This window comes from Phoenix dactylifera, chromosome 8 (assembly GCF_051530095.1).
Source record: "Phoenix dactylifera cultivar Ajwa chromosome 8, Ajwa_hap1_PhDact_Kaust_v1.1, whole genome shotgun sequence".
Classification (NCBI taxonomy): Eukaryota; Viridiplantae; Streptophyta; class Magnoliopsida; order Arecales; family Arecaceae; genus Phoenix; species Phoenix dactylifera.
Window position 1 is genome coordinate 16,995,086 of NC_143197.1, and position 23,013 is coordinate 17,018,098.

The 23,013-nt window shown below is 38.7% G+C and overlaps 1 protein-coding gene across 6 annotated transcripts in view; it reads right to left on the reverse strand.

Annotated features, from left to right (window-relative positions):
* Positions 1–23,013, reverse strand: part of EMB2788 (ribosome 60S biogenesis amino-terminal protein) — a 47,055-nt gene that overhangs the window by 13,397 nt on the left and 10,645 nt on the right. For 4 of the 6 annotated variants that reach the window (XR_015968030.2, XM_088702918.2, XM_088702917.2 and 1 more), the window contains 5 exons: positions 19,481–22,969; positions 19,130–19,345; positions 14,176–14,379; positions 13,831–14,034; positions 4,197–4,355 (listed from right to left, as the gene is read on the reverse strand). Coding sequence is in view for 5 of the 6 variants with exons in the window: in XM_088702918.2 (XP_088559044.2) it covers positions 4,197–4,355; positions 13,831–14,034; positions 14,176–14,379; positions 19,130–19,345; positions 19,481–22,969 (4,272 nt within the window). In the remaining variant the exon portion in view is untranslated. Of the gene's footprint in view, positions 1–4,196; positions 4,356–13,830; positions 14,035–14,175; positions 14,380–14,731; positions 14,830–19,129; positions 19,346–19,480; positions 22,970–23,013 lie in introns of those variants that run through there. The other 2 variants (XM_008810966.6, XM_088702919.2) reach the window with 2 other exon arrangements.

Genomic DNA, 23,013 nt, shown 5'->3' on the forward strand with positions numbered 1-23,013 from the left:
CTAAGAAGTATAATCAATTTCATTTGAAGAAGTTTTCATCTGAAGACCTTGTTAATTAATTATCTATTGTTCACCATGCATCTCATTGTTCACCCTATTATTGATTCATAGGCATATGACCAGTGCTCTTAATTTTGTGACATGTTACCTTTGCTAATGATACCTTATCTCCTATTTTTGGACAAGTTTAGGTCCTATTCCTCAGTTTAGATGTCCCTAAGTTTCTATGAAACTTGTTATCTATAAGAATTCACTAAGTCCTTGAATTGTGCTATTTCATTTTATCCTAAATATTTTGAAATTCAAGATCTCCATACAAAGACAATGATCAGTTGATGACATGAGGAAGGCCTATATCTTTTTGATCCTAATGGCAGTTCACCTTTCAACTCTATTGAGCTACAAAGAGTCTTTATTTAGGTGGCATTGTCGTTTAGGACATCTATCATTTCTTGTTTTGCGTCATATTATTTGTAATGGTCCATAACAAGGTACGCTAAAGGGTCCTAAACCATCCGATTTGGGGCATACCAAACTGAATCGGTCGGTATCGGGACGGAATGATCCATCAATTTGATTTGGATTCGGGCTTTATAAATCCTCACTCATCTCGATTGGAGTTTGATCACCGCCACCGCCACTGCCACTACCACCAACAATGACAACGACGACCTAGTATGCATCCCTCTCTCTCAGTCTCTCTCGCCCTCTCCATTCTCTCTTTCGCCTCTCTCCCTCTCCATTAGAGGAAGCCCTTTACTCTCTTGCCTCGCTCACCTCAGCTCTGGTTTCGTCACCGCTGCTGTCGCCAACGATGACCGAGACACATCAATCTCTCAGTCTCACCCTCTCCGCTCTCTCCACACTCTCTCTCTTTCACTCACTTCTCTCCCCTCTCTCTTTTTTCCCACCTCCCTCTCCCCTCCCTCCCCTGATTTTGGCATAGCTCAGGTATTATGGTACACACCAGTAACGTACCAGACTGATCATTAGCCGATATAATACCCAGTACTCAAGGACGGCGGAACCGGTACCGGACACTGTACTAGTTATCCGGCGGGACAAGTCGGTACGAGCCCGTGTCGTGCCATGCCAGGCCCATACCGGCACATCTTGGGGGAGAGGGAGAACGAGAGGAAAAGAGAGAGGGAGAGCGGGGGAGGGAGGGAGGGAGAGAGAGAGGAGAGAGGCCGGCCAACGGAGGCTGGGGAGCCTCCGCGCGGAGGCGGAGGCCAAGGTGACGCAGAGGCGGAGCTCCGCCTTCGAGCTCCTGTTTCGTTCGAAATAAGGGCCCGGAGGGGGGCCCTTTTATTTTTGCTTTTTTTAAGCTGAAGTTGGCAAACCCATTGCCGACTTCACTTAATTTTTTTTATTTAAATGAAGTCGGCAAGCCGACTTCAACTTAAAAAAAAAGGCAAAAATAAAAAGGGCCCGAAGCCAGAGCCCCGCCTCCACGTCACCCCAACCTCCGCCGGCCGGCCCCAACCGGCCCCTCTTCCTTCCTCTTCCTCTCCCTCTCCCTCCCCCGCTCTCTCTCTCTCTTTTCCTCTTCTCCTTCCCCTCCGGTGAGGCATCTCGGTTTCAATAGTGAAACCATCCCGGTTCATTACTGATTCGGGACGATTTCACAGACTTTGCCGGTACCAATTCAGCAAACCTTGGTCCATAAGGAATCTTGTACAAGTCTTGAGAGTATGCTAATCACCATTAAACTATGTTTCCTTCATGTACTAATAAAAAAAGGGCGGCCCAATACACAAGGCTCCCGTCATTGCAGGTTCTAGGGAGGGTAAGATATAGGCAACCTTACCCCCATATGCAGAGGCTGGTTCTATGCTTCAAACCCATGACCTCTCGGTCACAATGAAGCAACCTTACCATTACGCCAAGGCTCACCCTCTCCACCATATACTAAAACATAATCAAAATCCTTTTACTCTTGTATGTAATGATGTTTGGATTTCTAATACTTCATTTTTGGATGGATTTACTTATTTGTTACGTTCATTGACAATTACTCGCAAATGACATGGCTTTATCTCCTAAAAGAAAAGATGACGGTGTACTTTATGTCCAAAACATTCAAAAAGAAATTCTAAATTAGTCCAACATCAACAATAAAATTTTAAGAACTAATAATGAAGGAGAATACATGCTTAATGAGTTTTTATCTTACCCTCAGGAGCAAGGAATTCTTTTGCAAACATCTTGTATTTACACACCTCAACATAATAGAGTTGCTAAAAGAAAAACCAACATTTTTTGAAGGTATCTCATGCTCTTTTATTTGAAAGAACCATTCCAAATCTTATTAGAGTAACACAATGTTAAGTGTTAACTACATGTTATTTAATTAATAGGGCCCCTTCATCTTTGTTGGGTAATAATAGTCCCATTCAAGTGTTCTTCCCTCAAAAACCTAGCTTTCCAGTAATTCTGTCTTTGATTGTGTTTGTTTCATGCATGATCTTAGTTCATACAAGGAAAAGTTACACCCTAGATCCTTTAAGTGTATTTTTCAAGGATATTCATGTTCACAAAAAGGATGTAAGTGTCATGATCCTATCTCTCATAAATGGTAACACCTATAAGGCATATCTGTTTAATTGTTACCATCAATGAAGTTATTTCATATTATTCTCAGAAGGTCACACTATGGAAGATATTCATGAAATCATTAGCAAAGCTGCAGTTTCTCATCCTATACTTCCTTTACCTATATATGAGCTATCTAGCATATCTCAAGTCAAGGAGTCCCCTTCAATAGTTGTTTAAACCAAGAGGAAGAAGAATATGACATCCTAAGACAATTTTCAATCAAATGACCAACCTAGTTGAAGGCTGAGGTATAGGTTTCAATTCTAAATCTACTCTTGCCCATGATATTGATTTACCCATTGCTCCTTGAAAACCAAAAATAACCTGTACCTCTCATACCTTTGGTAAATTTATCTATTTGATTCTATCCTATTTGCAAGTCTTGCTCCTGCAATCTCTTCCATATCTACTACTAAGAATTTTCAAGAAGTTCTCTAACATCCTAACTTGAAAGAAGCTACGATAGATAAAATGGAAGCACTGCACAAAAACACAACATGGTATTAGCATCTTTTCCTAAAGGACAATGAACAATTGGATGTCATTAGGTGCGCACAACTAAATAAAAACATGATGGTTTACAAAGCAAAGCTCGGCTTGTAGCTATGGCTATGCCCAGACTTAATGATTAGACTACTTTGAGACCTCTCCAAAGGCAAAACTAAAATCTATTTGAGTTGTTATTGCAATATCTATGAAGCTTGTACAGTATGATTATTTCAATAACAATATTCCATGTCTTTTCTCAGCAATGCATGTTGAGGTTTAGCAACCTATAGTGTTGATCTTTTACTCGCATACTTTTGACCGAGGTTTGTTGTGCCAATACCGAGAACAATACCAATTACCTGGCAGTACGGTTTGTTACGGTACCGTATCGTTCCATTCTGGGCCCATACGAGGGATGGGAAGAGGGAGAAAAGAGGAAAAGAGGAGAAAGGGAGAGGGAGAGGAAGGGAGGGAGAGAGAGGGAGAGGGAGGGGGAGAAAACTTCTCGTGCGCCAGAGGAGATGGGAGCTCAAAAGAGAAAACTTCTCATGCGCCAGAGGAGATGGGAGCTCAAAAGAGAAAACTTCTCATGCGCCAGAGGAGATGGGAGCTCAAAAGCCCCCTCTCTCCTCTTGGCCTCTCTCTCTCCCTCTCCCTCTCCCTCCCTCCCTCTCTTTTCCTTTCTTTCCTTCTCCCTCTCTTCCTCCCTCATCGGTTTCTCAAACTGAGGGGCAAAACCATGCTAGTCCGCCCCCATTACGACTTAGTATGCCCTGGTTAACCATGATAGTCCGCCCCCATTATGACTTAGTACGCCCCAAACCAGGCAGTTCGGGGTGGTACAACATTCCTTGATTTTAACCCTTAGTGTAAGATGATCCATCACAAAATTTAAGACCAGTAACATACATGAAACTACTCATGACATAGTCTTCTAGAATTCTACTTTACAATTGTCAATTTAATAAATGACTGCAAGGAACTGGGAACAATTGAAACAATGTGCCACAATGAAGGTGCAACAAGGAAAAGCAATACAAAATTCCTTAAAAAATTGTTTGTAGATTTAGTTTCATTTAAATTGATTGACCACATAAAAGTAAATTTACCTTTAAAACCAACTCCATAGCTCTTAAAGAAGATTCTTTGTGATCTCCACCTAGCCTCTCACCATAGAACAACAGAACAGTGGATAACCAGGGAAGTAAACCACATTCCTTCACTAAATAATGAACTAGCATAGGCAGTTTAACAGATTTCTTTATTATCTGCATCATAAGTTAAACCTCATCAATAACTGTTTCAAATAGATTAATCGGTGACTTCAAGTTCTAAGGAACTAAAAAAAAGGAATCATTGAGGCGAGTACAAGAAAACAAATTCTACTCAAGATATCCATAAATAACCATTAATTATGGTTTCATTAATCCCCTAAAGTTACACATTATATAAAGTTTTAAACAAAAATACATGATAAACTCATTCCACAAAAACAATGATCTGTAATTTAAGATGAGAGGCAAAAAGTAGAGAAGATAGGTAGAAATTTTCTCCATTGTTTTTGGTAGTAATTTTCACTTCTTCACTGATAAACTGGAAAGAAGTTAAAATGTTTGCATAACTTTCTAAATAGACACCTTAGACTTTACACAAACACAAACTACATTTAACATCATAAAATGCATCTCCTCTCTCTTTGCAAGATGAAAGCCAATGCAGCACATCTTCTTACTATCATACAATAGACTCCACACACTTCCCCTTCCTTGCTAAAGTAACTAAATCCACTCACTAATCTTGCAACCCTTGGTCTTCATATTATGGTGCACATTGTATGGTGCCAATTCTCATATAAATTTGCTTTGCAAGCACCAGTCACTCTTTCTAATGAAGCAATTTTTCCTCACCTTTCATCGACAAACTTCTTGTAGTGTCTATTTAAACTAGAGTAGGGCAAGTTTGGTGCATATGGGAGCAAGCAAAGATGATTGTGATAATTAATTCCTATCTGATTAAAAATTTCTTCCATCATTTTAATGATGTAAACTAGTTTTTGGCTGGAGCACTTACTCTTCTTTCTCCCCCTTAAAATGAGAGAGAGAGAGAGAGAGCTGAACTGACCACGAGGAACATAGTTATAAAAGATGGAGTGATTATAGACATACAAAATTAGGGATAAGTAGACTCATCTCTCAAATCTAAGAAGCCCATGATATCAATTAAAGGCTGCATAGTTGTAGCTATCTTAGACTCCGATTCTCATTTACAAGCCAAAGAATTTGCTCTTTTTTGTTTCCTTTCCAATTCTTTTGTGCAAATGCAACAATTTGATTTTGTATGGTCTCTGGCACTACAATATTTTTCACTTTTCCTTGGTCACACACTACACCTTGAAATATAACTTAAGAAATAAAATGTAGAGTTTTTATTGAATTGTTAGGATTCTCAACTGGTTACGTATCTTCATAAGTTCTATATATGAGAAGTCTAATGTTCGTCACGATCCCTATGTTTATTTGGATTTGTACGTGATTTTCATGCAATTTTATAGATGTTTGATGAACTAATTTGTTGTATCTGATCACTGTGTGAAATGTGATTGGAGGGATATACATTATATTTTGGACATTTTGCACATATACCTGAATATATGGATTATTGAATATTCACCCCTCCAAAGTCACTAATTGCATATATACCCCTCAGGCCTCAGTTCATCATATTTTGGCATAGATAATCTTCTCGCTGGATTTTTGGATGACAATGTCCCCAACTATTTTGTGTGTGAAATGACTATTTACCATTTTGCATCAATACCCTTGAAAAATCTATGCAAAAACATCACTTTATGATACACAATGAATGTTAAAAATTTTCAGGGGTACTGTTGTAAAAGGGAATATAGTCATCTAATACTCAAACAGTTATTTATTAACAAAGTCAACCAAATATTTAATGGGAGCAGCATTGATGCAAAAATAAGATGATTGGAGTGGTATATATGCAGATAGTGATTTTCTAAGGGGAAATATGCCAAAACCTATATCTGTAGGGTATATATTGAATTGACCCTTATATTTCTAACTTTTTTCCTTCAATTCTCTAAATAAATATATTTTCTTCTTTCTACTTCTATGTCAACTGATTATGTCATGAATCATTGTGAATCTACCAGACAACAACCCATTGTCTATCCCCAAGCCTTCTAAATAGGTTTTGGTTAGGTTAGATTTGATTAAGTCTACATCAAGAGTCCTTTTTCCTTCTTTTTTCTTTATTTGTGTACATGTGGGGCTCATGATCATTTTACAGATTTTTTATGCCATATGGTGTAGGAAATTTACTTCCTATGTCAAGTAGTATTAAAAGGTTCGATCAAAATATCTTATTGGATCAATACTACATTTGTCATCTTTGAGCTATGCCAAGATAAAGCTGATTTGGCCTACATCACATCAGGCCGAGTCCTCATGGCCAAGTCCTCATTACATGTTATATTTAGGAGTCGAAACTTATTTAAGCCAACCCGGAATAGGAAGCATCTCAAGTTTCTAGCATCATCCTGTATATCTTAGGGCATGTATGTTCTGTTCATTAATGTTATAGATCAAATATTGGGTCTGAACATTCAGTTCAGCAAAACCACACCAACTTTTTAACACAACTAAAATACATGGCACGACAATCAAGATCATTAGCCTAGATCGTCAAGCAATATGGCTTGGCTTTAGTTTCTCAAACATGCAACAAAACTAAAAAGTATTCACATAATATTTTGCAGCAAGGTGGCACTCTCTGAAAGAACCTAGCAACCAATCTGACCAACCTGTTTTGGATATAAGGCCCGGTTAGTTTGGACCAGCTTGGATCGGACAAAACCGACCACTAGGCAGGGCGTGTGCTTCGCACGTGCCCATGCAATAGAGGCTCCTAATGGGAGTTTCTTCACTTGCTGACTCCTAGTAGTTGGGGCCCTAGAGGCTGTTGGAGGCTAGGAAAAACGTAGCTTCCACCTCTATTTAGTGATCCCTACACCCATGACTCACCGAACTGGCGATCACTACCTTTATTATTTTCCCTTTCTCCTCTCCCAGAAACCCTCATTGGTGTCATCTCTTCCTCACCAAACTGGCCTCCTCGAGGCCTCGTCGAAGCCAAGTATGGGCGCCACCATCTTCTCCAACCTATTCCATCAACGGATAGCCACCACAGACTAGGATATCCTCGGGAGATTGTCAAATTCACCACACCAAGGCTCCCCAATTTTCATTTATCACCATTCCCTTCCCCTATTTTTCCTAGATCATGGCCCCTCTTGGAACTCCGGCCAACTTTCAATGACTCCTCATGACCGCACGACAAAGCCTCGATCACGGGCAAGTGAGATGAGTCGCGATGAAGCCAATCCCTTATTTCTTCAACCAAATCTCAATTCATCTTTCTTCTTTTTTTTTCATTCCACCACTAATCGTTGTTCTCACCAATAGTGATGCAACATCCGCCAAAGGCCAGACCTCTGGCCGATGCTCGCCACTGCCAACATCAACCTTTCTCCACTTCGATTAGGCATAAGGCCGCCCACCCCTGTCCTCCTCAATCTTCCTCTCACTCTTTCTCTCTCTTTTTTTTCTCTCTTTACTCTCTTTCTCTCTCACTCTCTATAATATTGGGCGGACGCCAAGAGGTCTCTCCCTTGCAACTTTGGTCAACCCTAGAAGAGGGATTCTGAACTATCCTGATGGCTGCAGCGTGTCAGCCCTCACCCCGGCCTTCGTCGAGCACCACTAGACTTCACTGGACTCTCATTTCGCAACTTGAGCGATTGGACTACCTATAAACTGAATTAGGCAGCCAGATACCATCACCTGGCCAACCACATTCCCTTTCTTCAACACTTCCTCCTATTTCTCTACAATTGTTCCTACCCTTTTCTAATTGCTAGACTTTATTCTATGCAGCGGCGCAATTGTTTGAACAAGAAGAAATTCAAGCAAGGGGCACTCCATTATAGTCCTTAGATTAAGATTTTTGAGGAGAAATTTTCAGAATATATGATTTGTCTGTGCACCGGCAAGGTAAGTAATGAACCACCTTTTTTAGATTCTTCAATTAATTCATATAAATTTTTGACACTAGATAAACTATATATCTCTATGCAATTTATAGTTTGGAGGTAAAGTTTTTATTAAAAAATTGTACACATGTTCTTCATTGATCTTATATGAAATATGCATATTTTGTTAGGAATCCGATATATGTTATTATGTAAAAAGAGCTCTGACACATATCAGATTTGGACTCTTAGCCTAACTATATTATGGATCCAAGCCAAAGAGGTTAAAAGTTGGCACTTTGACTTTTCTGAGACTTAATTACTATGGACCTACTCCGTAGGGGATAGGTACGATATTATGGACCTAATATGCAAGTGTCAAGTGCAGTATTATGGATAAGGTCCTTGTCGCAGGGATAATGTGATCATAGTTTAAGACTGTTGAGTTGAACATAGCATTTTCCAAATCAAACTTATGAACATAAATATGAATATTTGAGGAATACTAGACTTATAAATATTTTCTAATGCGGACTTACAAACATGAGTATGAATATTTGAGGAATGCTCGACTTATAAACATGATATTTTCTATGCAGACTTATGATCGTATTGACATAGCTTAGAATTAGTATCGGTATTCTACTTTATTTGGATTAGTGTTTGAAGGATAATGATGTAAGATTCTTGTGAACAAAAAATTCTAGACATCTCTTATAGTTGAATTCATTAATTATTGGAATCTGGATTTTAATTGCTTGACTCTGCTGCTTTATTATAATATCATGATCAAAATCCTGTGATGCAAGAGCACGAGCCCTTCATGAGCCCAATTGAATCATGGGGCGCGCGTGGAGATCGAGTCTTCATCCTTTGGGCGAATCAAGCCACTCAAGAGCAAGAGCCCTTCTTAAGCCCAGTTGAATCGCAGGGCACACGTGGAGACAGAGCCCAGCCATGAAACACCAAATCACAATGAGTTGAGCCTATTATTGAGTCATGAGTCCAACATTAGGTGTCAAGTCATATTTGAGTCCATGCGTAGAGTATTTGGTTTAGTCGTGTGAGTGAAGTTGAGTCCAAGTTGTGGTGAGATTGAGTCCATATAATAAGTGAATAAATTCACATTGAGTTAGGATTCTCAACGCCTAACTTAGATTGAGTCAAGGCGTTGAATAGATCTTTGATTTAGTAGGAGTCGCCGCATGTCACATTGGAATGAGTCCAAATAAAACTTGGACTTAGTCCACGCGGCATGAAGGAGTTTCTATTGGACTAGGTCTCTTGCTTGCGGTTGAGTGCCTTCTTTTTAGGCCTCATCCTCACGTCAAGAAAGGAGTCCAATTAGGTAAGAAACTTATTTAATCAGTTGTTGAATGAGTCTTTGAAGAGTGGTTCACGTGCTATATGGGATCCTAATAAAATTAGAATTGATCTCATACAGCAAGGAGGTTTTCCACTTGGATTAGTTCTCTTGCATGCGGTGGGGTTCCTCAATTCTAGGGATCCATCCGTACGTCTGTAGTACAATCCAATTTTGGATAGGTCTCAATAGGTGAGGTGTCAAGTTGATCATTAGGAGGTTTGATTTTTAGTCGATCCATTTTTAGTCAAAGTCCTTATTTGGTTAGGAGTCCCCCAAAATTCTGTTGTTAATGTTTATCTCTTGCCAATCTCTCTCTATAAAAGAGAAGGTATGATGAATGAAATTAATCATAGAATTAATTTTGGTTTTCAATTGCTCTTGAGTTTGAGAGGCGTGAGACTTCTTCTTCCTCCTTTGGTGAGACTCCAAAGGTTCCTTCTTCCTCGGTAAGACGCCTTGTAAACCCTTGGTGAAACGCCGAGGTTCTTCATTGGTAGAAGCTGGAAAGGTAAGACTCCTTCTTCATGCCAACCCCGGGTTCTTGATCGAAGGTGAGACTCTTTCAATCAAGACCTAGTTATCTTCCTTACATCTTCCTTGCATTTATCATCACCATGCCCTAACTTTAGCCCTAGTTCAATTATTCGCCACTTCCTTAACTTGGCCGCCATCTATAGAACCCAATCTCTTCCTTCATCCTTCCATCAATCAAAACCCTAACCGTCACTTGAGAAAAACAAAAAAAGAGAGCAAAGATCAGCCCTTTCGTCTGAGTCCACCACATAAACCCCACCCTCCTACTACGTCACCCTGCATGCTTATGGGAGAAATGCCCTATGAGAATGCAGTGGTTGCCATGTCCATCTCAAATTTCTGGTCAGTGGCATGACAATTTGAGTCAAACAAATTTTAGAAAGGATCAGATTCAGGTCAGAAATCTTAAACTATACACTAGACAGGTGGGTTGCAATAAAATTGCATCACATAAAAAGGTTATAACCATAAGTGCTAAACATTTAATCAAAGTCTTGCCATGTCTCACCAATGGTTTGAAAACACCAGCAAAAAAGGATAGTAAATCCGATATTGTACCGTCTAATAGCTTTCCAGTATTGGTATCAGGTGTGGGACAACAAAACATGACCAAACAACTATGTAGCGACCGAGGTTGGAAAAGCTGATACCGACAAGCAAGCCAGCTAGCAATTGGTACGATATGTCATCGATCCGCATCATACCAAACCACAATGTACTAGAATCATGAGGAGGGAGAAGGAGAGGGCCAAAGAGGAAGAAAGAGAGGGAGGGAGAGGGTCGGGGAGAGGAAGAAAGAGAGGGAGAGGGAGAGGGAGAGGGAGAGGAGGGGGGCTCATCTGGAGGCATGAACCCATAGAGAGGCTAGAGAGACACCTAAAGGCGTAGGGACGATCCCCAAGCTTGCTCAGAAAAAGGTTAGAGTTGCCTGTGCTCCTCAATCGGTGATCACACGATCGAATGGAACTAGGATGGAAGATGGTAGAACGATTTGGGAATAGAAAATAAGAAGCCATTATCCTAGCCAAGGTCGGAGGAACTGGTGCTGGGCACCGTACCAGTTCTCCGGCGGGACGACTCAGTGCGGGCCGTGCCGGGCCCATACCGAAAGAGGGGCCGTGGGAGAGAGGAAAAGAAAAAGAGAGATCGAGCCGGGGATGGAGAGCCGGAGGAGGGTGGCGGACGCCATCGGAGTACCGACGGAGGTCGTCGGAGGCCGGCGGTGGCCGTGGGAAGCGAGCCAACCGCGGCCTTAAAAAATTTCGTGCTTTTTAAGTGAAGTTGGCAAGAGATATTGCGAATTTTTTTAAGGCCACGGCCGGACCCTATTTCGGAGTCAAGGCCTCGCTTCTTGCGGCCGGAGTCGGCCTCCGCCAGACTCCGCCAGCGTCCCACCTTCTCTCTCTCCCTCCCTCCCCCGCTAACTCTCTCTTTCCTTCTCCGGCTCCGGCAACGGGTTCCATTTCCATTGCTGGGACAGCCAGAACCATCCGATTTGGGACGGTTCCGCCGACCATGATCCTAGCTCTGTGTGAAAGAAAGAGGCTGGAGGAGGCGACGAGAGGGGGAGAGAAGGGTGACGGGGTTTTCTTTTTGGAGAGAAGGCGAGGGTTTTGAAGCATCAAGAAGGGAGGGAGAAAGAGGGGGAGGACTCACTTAGGCTAGAGAGAGCCAGATACAGGGGAGGAGGCCTTCGTCCTATCTTGTAGTGGTTGGAAAGGGGACGATGAAATGCTAACCCTAACCCTAGCAGAGAGAGAGAGGGGGGGGAGGCTTACCGTGATGTTTGGGTCAAAGAGGGGTGAGCAAGTGGTGGAAGGTCGATTGGTAACTTACACGGGATGAACCGCCCGATTTGGATCAATTTAGTGATCCCTGTTAGCGACTATATTGGTTGAACCAGGTGCCAACAGACAAAATCAGGACACATCAACAAACATCACATACCAATTCCTTTTTATTCTTGTTGACGCACACCTTTTGTGTCCGTTTCAACCACACCAATGCCATACCAATACTGTACTATTCGAGTTCAATACTACTATGAGGTCCAGTACCAGTATCTTAAACACCTAGTCTCACCAAAGCCCCACATCTTTCAAACACTAATCCACTGCACCCAATTAGTACTTTCATAGACAGAAGCCATTTACCAATAGCTTTTCAAAGCAGAAGGTAAGGCAACGTGCTTATGCGAAACAGGAAGACAATGCCAAGAAAATTGTTTCTAATCTTCAGTTAGCAACAGGAAAATCAGAAAACAGACTGCTTTTTTTTTCATTATCTTTTCTTAGATGCATTCAAGAGGGAAAAAAGAAGTCGGGTCATTTTCACTTCTCTTTCTTGCTCTTGCAACATAAGATCATCGATCCATATTTTTCCATAAAATCTTGTTTTCTTTCTTCCGTGATGACAAAATTCCTTATTCTATAATTGCGCCTTACAATATCAGTATCAGCATCATCCATAGTTCTGCAGCAAAGGTCTTTGAAGACCATTGGCAAGCATACATTTTTTTCTTCTACTTCTTTTGTCCTTTTTATAGTGCACCATATGACAATATTATAGAGTTCTTCTTAAGAAATTTAAGGGTAGGTCTCGCTTCTTTTAAAAACAAGGAGTGCAGGCTGAATGGATATCTTTGATGATCTATTCATGATAATTACAATATATAATGCTTTTCAGCGTTTCTTTCTCTTTTTTTAGCTTTATAATTATTTTTTGGTAGGAAGCTTCATAATATTTTTTGAGTTTCTTACAATATTTTGTTTTGCATTATGAACGCATCTTTTTTGGTGTTAAATTATGTTCTGCTAGGTTCCGGTTTCACCTTGTGCCAAACTAAGTAGGATCTAGGCTTGATTTATCTTAATCAAGTCAATATAAGATTGAGCACATCAACACTAGGCCTTTTCAGGCATGGATCATCCAATAAGATTTTAGCAGGTAACAAAGATTTAAGTGCCAATGCCAGCAGTGATGCCGGCAAAGAGGCAACACCATACTGAAATAAGAAACTACAAAAAGGACTCGGTACCCTTTTCAATAAAAAATGCCAAGAAAAAATTAATAAGCAGTGTGCCGACCCATGCTTGATGCCAGTACTGGCCCAGAATAACATGTCAGCTGGCACTAGCCAGCACTTGAAACCTCGCCACACTTGATCAGGGTGACTCTGAGTCATGTCATTTGTGTCACATGACTACCTTTCTAATCATTCCAGAGCTATTCAATATGCTACCAAATTAGCCTTCTACCTTATCTGATATTACTCATTATATCGAGTAGATTAAAAATACATTAAGCCAATTTTGCAATCAGGTCAGTTCAAAGTTACAAGGATATATTTCTGTTTGGGTTGAGCCTAGGTTATGCATGGTGACCCTATGATGAGTTTTTGTTGCCTTTACAGCATGCAGTGTTCTGATGTCAGGTTGTAAACAAGAAGTTTGCCTAGAGAAAAAGGTTACTAATGAGCCAAACTGGAGGCCTGACTTTCCATAGTTTCAGGCAGGCTGACCCTTAAAAAAAATTGATTACAGGCCAATTAGCAACTCTGCCAATGAATTAGAAGATTAAATTCCAAGTTCTAGATTTCTTCTGTTGTAGAGCATGATAAGCCTTAATTGCAAAAGCTTCCTATCTTACCTGTCTCTATATCATGTGCATCCTCTTATGCATCCAATTTCAAAAGCTTCCTAAGTTTCAATACGTACTACTAAATACAGCTATCATAATATTTTAGCATGACCATCAAATATCACTTTTAATTAAAAAAATTCCACATTACCTGAAGAATCAAAATTTTGGACTCAGGATCTGAGAGTGAAGAGGCATAAAAACTCAGCAACAGCTCTAGAAGTTTGTTTCTCATATATATTTTAGCATCACAGTTTAAATTCAGCCCTGCATATATTAGTCGAAGAATCCACAAACGGTCCATTTTGAAATGGATGGAACTACTTTCAAACAACGTATGGAATAACGGAACACTCTGCATGCAAAAAGAGACACCACATAAGTGGTCTGAAGTTAGTCATATAGTAGTAGCATCAACTATGTCATTAACACGAAACATTAGCCAAAATCTTAGATACGAAGAGAACATAACATCAGTGCATAAAAATAAAAATACCATCAGGTTCGCTTTAGGAGAGCGCATCAAGAGTTTGCTAATTGTAAAGAAATGATTCTGCGATGGATCCAACAGTGTAAAAGATGCTTCTGCAGCGAAAATAGCAGTCATAGAGGGGATTTGCTGCCATGGTTCTGTTATCCCATTTTGCAAATATGTTAGAAGTAGTTGAAGCTGCAATGCATCCTTGCTTTTTCGATAATTCTGTGCCACATAAAACAAGTCAAGATTATACAGAAATTATAAGTGTCCTGAGTAAATAAAAGCCTCTCATCTGATCCATTATGCAGTCCATCCAAATTATATGTCAGGATGCTATGCATCACAAAGCCCAGATAAATGGTACATAAAGAGATAGATAGATAGACAGATAGACAGAAAGATAGAGAGAGAGAGTAAAATATAGCTAAGACATTAATCAAAAGGCATATGTGTCATCACAAAATAAGATTGCATTCATATTAAGGAATAAAGATATTTTCTAAAAAGGAATCCTACATATCATGTCCATAAAATTTATTCCAGAGTTGTTTATTTTTACATCGATATTGCATACCTTAATCACCAGTTCTCCTCCCATTTTTACAGGTCAGCTTCACAGATCAAGATCTGATTCTCCAGAACATGAGAACAAATTTTAAAGCAGCTTGCTACCTAAAATGAAACCCCTGTAAGATGGTGCCCTGTTCATGATAACTTTGAACAAAGAAAAGCTTATCATAAAATATGAACGGCTGATTTGTGGCTTTATTCACTTGGATGTTCTCTATGTGTAATATTTCTTGACAAACTAAACATAAACATTAAATTGAAGGCCTCATACCATGTATCCAAGGCCAACATATGGATCCTATTTCACCATTTCTTCTTATTGAAAGCCAAATCCACCAAATGAGAATGTGAAATAAACCACCTTTTTTTGCCACTGACCAATTTCATCCAAGCTTTCTTTGTTTTCTTGAACCATCTACACCAAACCATCAACGCTACATCTAATCTAGGTGCTGGTCCTAATCTATCCTAGTGTATTTGTTTCTGCCTTCCTGGTTTGAGCAGGTACTCTAGCACCCTTCTTTCCACCATGCTCTTTGTACTTGCATCTCTACCATGCTCAATTTACACTTTTCAGATAATGGTATACTATTGCACATGTATTATTATGTGCTGCTATCTAAAGATTTTTACATATATGGGCGTTAGTTATCGGCTTTTCGACCAATATATAGGGTTAAAAACCAAGAGGGATCGATCATCACTTAGTGTAGCAAGAAAAAAAATCATCATTCTGGGAAAACCTCCAACGCTATCACCATATATGTTTCAGTGCACATTTCTGAAGTATCTAAGGCGAACTGCCCAAACTTGAATTTAGCAAATTTGAGTTCCCCACAGGCATTTGTTTTGCACGGACAAACCTGAGTTCCAGCAAGTTGTGCTATTTGTTTCCAGGAAGTCAGTGCAGGCAAAGTGCAACTTAGCTCACCTAATCACCAAACAGGACCTTTGTGTCCCCATATATATATATATATATATATATATATATATATATATATATATATATATATATATATATATATAAAGTAAAATGAATCTTTCTACACGTGACTTAGATTCTTTGTCCTTATTCATGTCTGACCATCATAGTCCATTCAAGCAGCATATCCTTGTCCTCCAAAAGTTTCTTTTCTTTTCTTCAATACAGAATAGCTTTGAGTTCAAACTTTTATCCCACAGCTACTAACATCAGAGCATACATATAAATAGTTCTCAATGACCTACCTAAGTCAAGATCACATTAAAAATTTTATCATTAATTGACAGGTAATATTCTGGTACATTTGTAATTTCCAAACAAGAAACTACTAATCAGCATCCAACAATCCCATCGAAAACACAAAGGTACATCCTTTCGACTTTTATTTGTTACCAGTTGAGAGGCACATCCACCAATGTCCTGACTACCTAGAGTGACAGACTAGAACTGAAACTTAAAAAGATCATCTTATTCTGAGAAAAGCAACTACAAATTATCATGCATGACATCCCATAAGTAGTAGTGAGGACTGAGTACTAAGTAGGAACCAATTCAGCCCCAATATCCCCCTAAAACTACAAAAGAACAAGTTACTCATATGCTTCTCTGAGTGAGGGAAAAAATCTTTCACACAATGTGATAATCAAGTTGCATTTAAAGAGTATTATACCATAAATAATGAAGGGGATTGAGATAATTCATTATTATTCATCTAAAAAAAGTCAAGTTATATGTAAAAATTATGAATATGAAGGGGATTGACAAAATTCATTCATTAAAAATATAAAAAAAAAAGTTATATGTAAAAATTATGCATGATATCCCATAAGGTAATAGTCCACCAGCCCTAGCATCTCTCTATATGAATAATATGTTGACAACTACCATTATTCTGATTAGGGGATTTTGCACAATCAGCCAATATTGTTTTTCTGTTTGTTTCAGATCACATCTATTTTTTCACAATAATGGCTCAGACCTGAGAAGGTTTTGGATGTTTTTGCCCCAAGCCTAAGCAGATACACTCCATTCATAAGTTCAAGCAGAGCTGAATGCACAAATTTTGCAGAGTGAATGCATAAAATTTTATAGTGAATGCATTTTTCTCTATACAAAACCAGATATTCTTAATATTGTGTACCAGTGTAAGTTGTTGCATGCAGAGTGCATTCGCTGGCTGGGGTGTATAAACGAGGCCAGGAGCAAAAGTGTTTAGAGTTTCAAAACTGGGCATTTCTGCAAATATATAAATAAATAATGATCCAAATCAGAAAAAATGTAAAACAAAAGGTGGGTCATTTGTACAAAATTCCCTTCTGATTATAAAATGGTAGCATTAAGGGCTAGAAACATCTATTGTTCCATCACCAGCCACATATACATACCATATAGTATGAGCTTCTGAAATTGTTATATAATGGAATAGAGATCCAATCCCTAGGCTATAGCCTTTCATTCCTGAAGGCTCTTAATCTTATGCTCTTGTGTTGTTATGGTACCATATCATTAATGATCATGTCATAGGTTATACTACATAATTAATCTATGGAAAAATTGATTGATTTTAGGTCTTAACGAGGGAATTTTGCAAAGAGAGAACCCACCTTATTTTGCTTTTACAAAGTAGGTCACCTTTGCTTTTGCAAACATGTTCCGTTCCATACCTCACTTGATCATTATGCCTGCATCCACAAATTAACACATCTAGGCATCTAGCACATCCTATAATAGCCGATGCAGACTTATTGGTAATTAATAAGACATGGCACATGTTGATGCACATATAACATGTTCTTACAGCAGTCCCAAAGGCAGGGTTGCAAAGGTCTAGTAAAGTCAAAAACAGAGTTTGAGGGGAAAAATTGACCTGCTTTTGCAAAAAAAATTGTCATCGAACCAAACTGGCTCTCATATGGACTATTGTCTTGCTTCTTCTCTAAATCCAAAAGTCCACTTTATTCCATTCAAACAGTAACAGTCTTTAAACTTTTATTGACATGGGTGCTTAAGGAGAGTCCTTTTCAAATGGAGGAGCCAAAAAGGAGGTTTGTCTACGGCAATTTTGAGACGGGTGCTTAAGGAGAGTCCTTTTCAACTGGGGGAGCCAAAAAGAAATTTTTTCTATAGCAATTTATTTTTAGTTTTTGCCTAAGCAAAGGCAAATTTTGGAACGCCTATTTATGGTGTTTTTTCTTTTTCCCAAAGTTTAGGATGCTTTTTCTCATATTTTTGGTTATGGTCTTTTTTCTTATAGTGTTTTTTCTTTCTCCTCACATTTAGGATTATTAATTGTAATTTCTTGAAAAGTATTCCAAACGTGCCTATATAAAGGCATGCCCTATGTTATGTTTTTTGAGAATTTAGTTCGAGTTTAAGTGAATTAAGAAATTAAGCCTTTAGCTTGTTTTTCTTCTTTTGAGTGTTCTATATCTCTAGGCTTTTCTTTGGGTGGTAAGCGTGTTATTACTCTGTATCTCAAGGAGATTGTCTGTGAGTGGTGATCACTAGAACTCTGTATCCCTAAGGTGGATTCCTTTAGGTGGTGAGTTTTCTTTTTCCATCAAACTCTGTATCCCTAAGGTGGATTCCTTTGGGTGGTGAGTTTTCTTTTTCCATCAAACTCTATAACCCTAGGGTGGATTCCTTTGGATGGTGGGTTTTTATCTATCCATTGTTCTTATTCTTGGGGATTTTGGGTTTACCACTATTCCCAAATTCGTGGTTGGTGTTGGAGTGTTCATTGTTGTCTTTCCCCTCTATTTTTCTGGCATCATTTATCCTTCAGTCCATAGAATTGATCTAAACCTTCCCTGGAATTCTACCACTCCGGAAAGCACCAGCAGTCAAAGCCATGATCATATCCCTTGTCAAGTGGGGATTTAAAAGGATAGTACACAGCAAGCAAGCAGAAGAAAAGTTTTTGGGTTCGCAAGTTAATTTAAGCTTCAGTAACTTGAAATCCACTCTTATATGACATTTATTTAAGCATTATTCTTGTTGATCTTTTCATCCTAAATACCAAAAATCAGCCAACCTTTCTTTCTCCCTATAATGCTGTTGTCCCTTAACCTTAAACCTGAAATCATAAAACCATTTCCCCTGTTCCCTACATCAGGGTTTCACAGATGCATAACATGCATCTTTATCATAGCTTGTGACAAGTAGTAAAGCATCAGGAATTTGCTAATCTTGCAAGACTTGACATAACATTTGGAGAAAAGCATAGATAATAACAATTGGAAATGATTAGCATCTAAGTATTGAGTGGAATTGGAATAATGGCAGCACCTCCAAATACTTGACCAAAATATCATGTTAGCAAAAACTTAAGTCCAGCTCAAAAAGGAAAACAAAATATGGATAATAATCTTGAATTATTTTGATAGTGCCTTTACCAATGCTTTCATGAAAGAAAATTACCTGCAAAGCCTTCTTGAAGCTTCCAAGGGACTCATAACCTAATTTTCGCAAATCATCATCAGGTGAAGATATGCTAACAAATGTAATCGCAAGCAAGCCTAGTCGAGAAAATTCTATGGCTTCAATGTAACCCATCAATAGGCAATGAATGGAGAACCTCAGTATAAAAGCAGGATCATATCGTTGAAGTAGGTGATCATTTGAAGATGGTCTCTGCTTCAAAAATCATAAAAGCGTCACATCAACAACTGCAAATTAACAAAATACGAAAGCAAGAAGCAGGTCTTACAGAAAGCATAATTTCTCAATCAGAATAAGATAAACAGAAGGTTAAAAGATGGGCAAGATCACCTCTGTCGTATCAACAAAGTTGTCCTCCAAAAGTTTTTTCAGGGAGACAATAGCAGTCCGTGAAGATCTATTATAGCAAAAATGCAGAACTGTCTTCATGCATAGCTTTGTATCAACTGGAATGTTCTCTCTGAACAGCATTCTGTGTCGTTCTTCAGTTGAACAAGATGCTAATTTATCTACTGTGAGTTCTTTTTTAAACTTCAAGGCAGAACTACCCCACAGATAATCCATTTCAGCAATTGTATCATACTCTGATCCTTCAATTGATTCAATCTGATGCATGAGATGGAGTATCTCTAGATCAGTTTCACTCAGAGTTGCACCATAGGCAGATAAGAGCAAGAAAATCAATTCCTTTGAATCCATGCGATCATCTTTTACAAGCCCGGTATTGTTTTCTCTATTTCTAAAATGATACAATACTCTGAGCAACTTAATTAGTTCCAACCTTCTCTTTTCTAGAGAACAGTTTTCATTTTTCAGCTTGGACAACATATCACAGATGACCCCGCCCTTTTGTGTGATTTGATCAATACAAATGACATCAACTGATTTCAAGATACTAGGGACTGGCTGCAATAATGTTCCACTGGGTGCAAAAGAAGATGAATCAGAAGTGGCATCACCGCAGAGAATTGTCAATACAAACTGAGAGTGTCCAAGCAAGAGATCAAGAATTTCAGTAGAGGAAAAGCTTCCTTCTGACAGTGAAGCAAGAATGCAGCGAATTGCTTTTAAAGTAACAGGATCCTCAAATCTATTGAGGAGGCAAGATCTAATAAATAACTTTAGAAACGGAATAGATGGCAACTGGATAAGATAGGTTTTAATCTTTATTGACAGCTGAATAATGTTCCTCAAAATGGAATGTTCTAAAAATCTAAAAACACGACAACTGTCAGCACTGCAAGATGTTAAAGTGCCCTCCATATTTTGAGGAAAGCCCCTGACAATCCAATCCAATGTCTTGACCAGAATGCTCATAAACCTTAGTTTTGCAGAATTCATTCTCTCGGATTCCCATTCAACAGTCATCTTATCAAGTCCTTCTATTTCAATTCCTGAAACCTGCATTAAACTTTCAGGAGGAAATAACAATAACCTTGTCAATGCCATCTTTGCAGAGATTTCATTAATCAGCTTTAAGGACTCCTTGTAAGAGAAGGTATTGAATGCTTTAAAATCACAATCAAGTAGATCTGATGAGTGGGAATAAATATCATCGAATATTTTCAACCGCTGTTTCTTTCCAATTGAATTTCCATTTATGATGAAAAAGTAATGCAACATAGTGGCCGCTTTCCCAAGAAGAGAGTTGTTGAAAAGATTATGAAAATCCTCCATTGATGTCAGTGAAAATTCATCATATTCCTCCTGAAAATTGCTTCTAGACACATAGCTGTTCCAATTCGAGAAACCATCCATTAAAATTTTAAAGTAAAATGTTGGTATAGATCCAAAAAGTTTGATATCCTGCTTCCTATTGTTACATAAGCTAGACATCAAGTATGATAAAGCAGAAGGCAACAGAAGCACAAAGTCATCCTCTGAAAGGATATAGTCACAGTTCATATCAGTCACTTTACCCCAAGATGCAGATGCACCATCCACATTTAAAGCATCCAGAACAGTTAAGTGTTTTGCCAGAATACCCAAGAATATCTGGCCAAAAAGCCTCATATGCATAGGGCTCACTTCAATGAGCCGAAACAAAGTTTTTGCTTTGATCTTACTTGTTGGATACAAGCAGTGTAGTAGCAATTTCACGGGACTGTTGATGATCATCCTAGACAACAACATATACAATGGAAGCAGAGCAGGCTGAGGTTTTGCAACTCTCAGACTATAGACAGCATCAACAACACTGAATAAACAAATATCTGCACTTTCTAGATTGAAGCTTATGGAAAAATCAAGAATCTTATAGAAAACTCTTTGAAGAATTGCAGTGTTGAAACTCTTAATCTTCATTTCCCAAAACAGATAAGATTCTGATTTCAGCTTTGGCTGTTGTAAAAGATTGTATAGCATATTCAATGTGCCATTGGCAATATGCAAACAGAGAATAACAGCAGATGTAAATACTGATGTACAGCCAGAATCCTCATTTTCCAGTTTAGAAAACATCCAGAATACAAGTTCAAGCAGTTCAAACGGAGATACAAAATGCATGAAAGCATCAAAGATGTTGTAACATGGGATAAGGGGCTCTAGATCTCTTTTCTCAACACATAGATCGAAATTTTCCCTAAATAACAACACTACCTTCTGAACCAGGAGCTTGGGAACCTCTAAAACTGATTCAGTAAAAGGACCATGGACTTCAGATGCATAACTATTCTGATATTCCAGAGCTAGCAAAAACTCAAAAACCTTAATCAAAAATTGCAGCATAAGATTGTTCATTGGATGAAAGTTTTGTTTTAAGGAATTCAAAAAGGCTTCCTCACTGTCCCCCAAGCTTTCATCTGCATGTTCTTGGCTGCAGCACAAAGGGTGTGACACAGACAGACTCACAACAGGGTGATGGAAAATCAGGTCAACTAAATCTTGAACATATTGTGTAGTACAAGATGTTCCTTCAGTTTGAAATTTAGCAGGATCAGAAGCCAATACCACAATTCGGTCAAATATATAATCAACAAGAGTGAAACAGATCATGAAAAGTTCTTCAAGAATGTCAGATGGCTTAGCTTTATAGGATGACAATATCTGATAACTCCAAAATAGTGCATATCTCAAATAAGTGATTAAGTCATCAATCAAACCTTCAGCTATTTTAGCTCTAAATAAGTCTAGCATTCTAGTCGAATGCTTTTTCCAACTCTCGAAGCTCAAGAATGCAGAAAATAGTGTATAAAAAGGAGCATGCCTCAAAAATAAACAAAATGCAGAAGCAGCTGATTCCCTGGAATCCAAATGGTTTTGAGACACTGATGAAACAGATTCATTGCTATGAATTAAATGTCCATTATCCACTCTGCAGTTATTCCTATCTGAACCCTCAATCATTTCCAGACCACAAATGAACATATCTGGCCACAGATTAGAAACCTTAGCAAGAAACTTTTGTTCGGAGAAAAGTACCAATGACAAGAAAGGGATATGAGATCTGAAATGCTGTTGGGCCATGGTAAGAAGTAAAGGGAAATTTTTCAATATATCCCCAGGAGAAGCACATAAGATTGATGATGAAAAGGCAACAGCCATTCCAGCTAGACTGCCAGCATTTCCCCGATGTAAAAACTCCTTTATTTTAGCAAGTACTAAGAAGAAAGAGTTACCATGCCCTTCAGGAGCACTTTCTGATATTGAAAAGAAACTACAACTCTGTTGATGAAGGATACTTCTTGCAAAACATAACAGATTCTTTATTGGCCTCCATTCGCAGAGGGAGCTCTCAGAATCATTAGCTACTGATATATGATCAGTAAACTTTTCAGTTAAAACCAAATTTATCAGACCAGGTAAAGTTTTCATGTCTACCTGCCAAACATAAATTAGTGCAGAGTGTCATGTTTATCACAGAG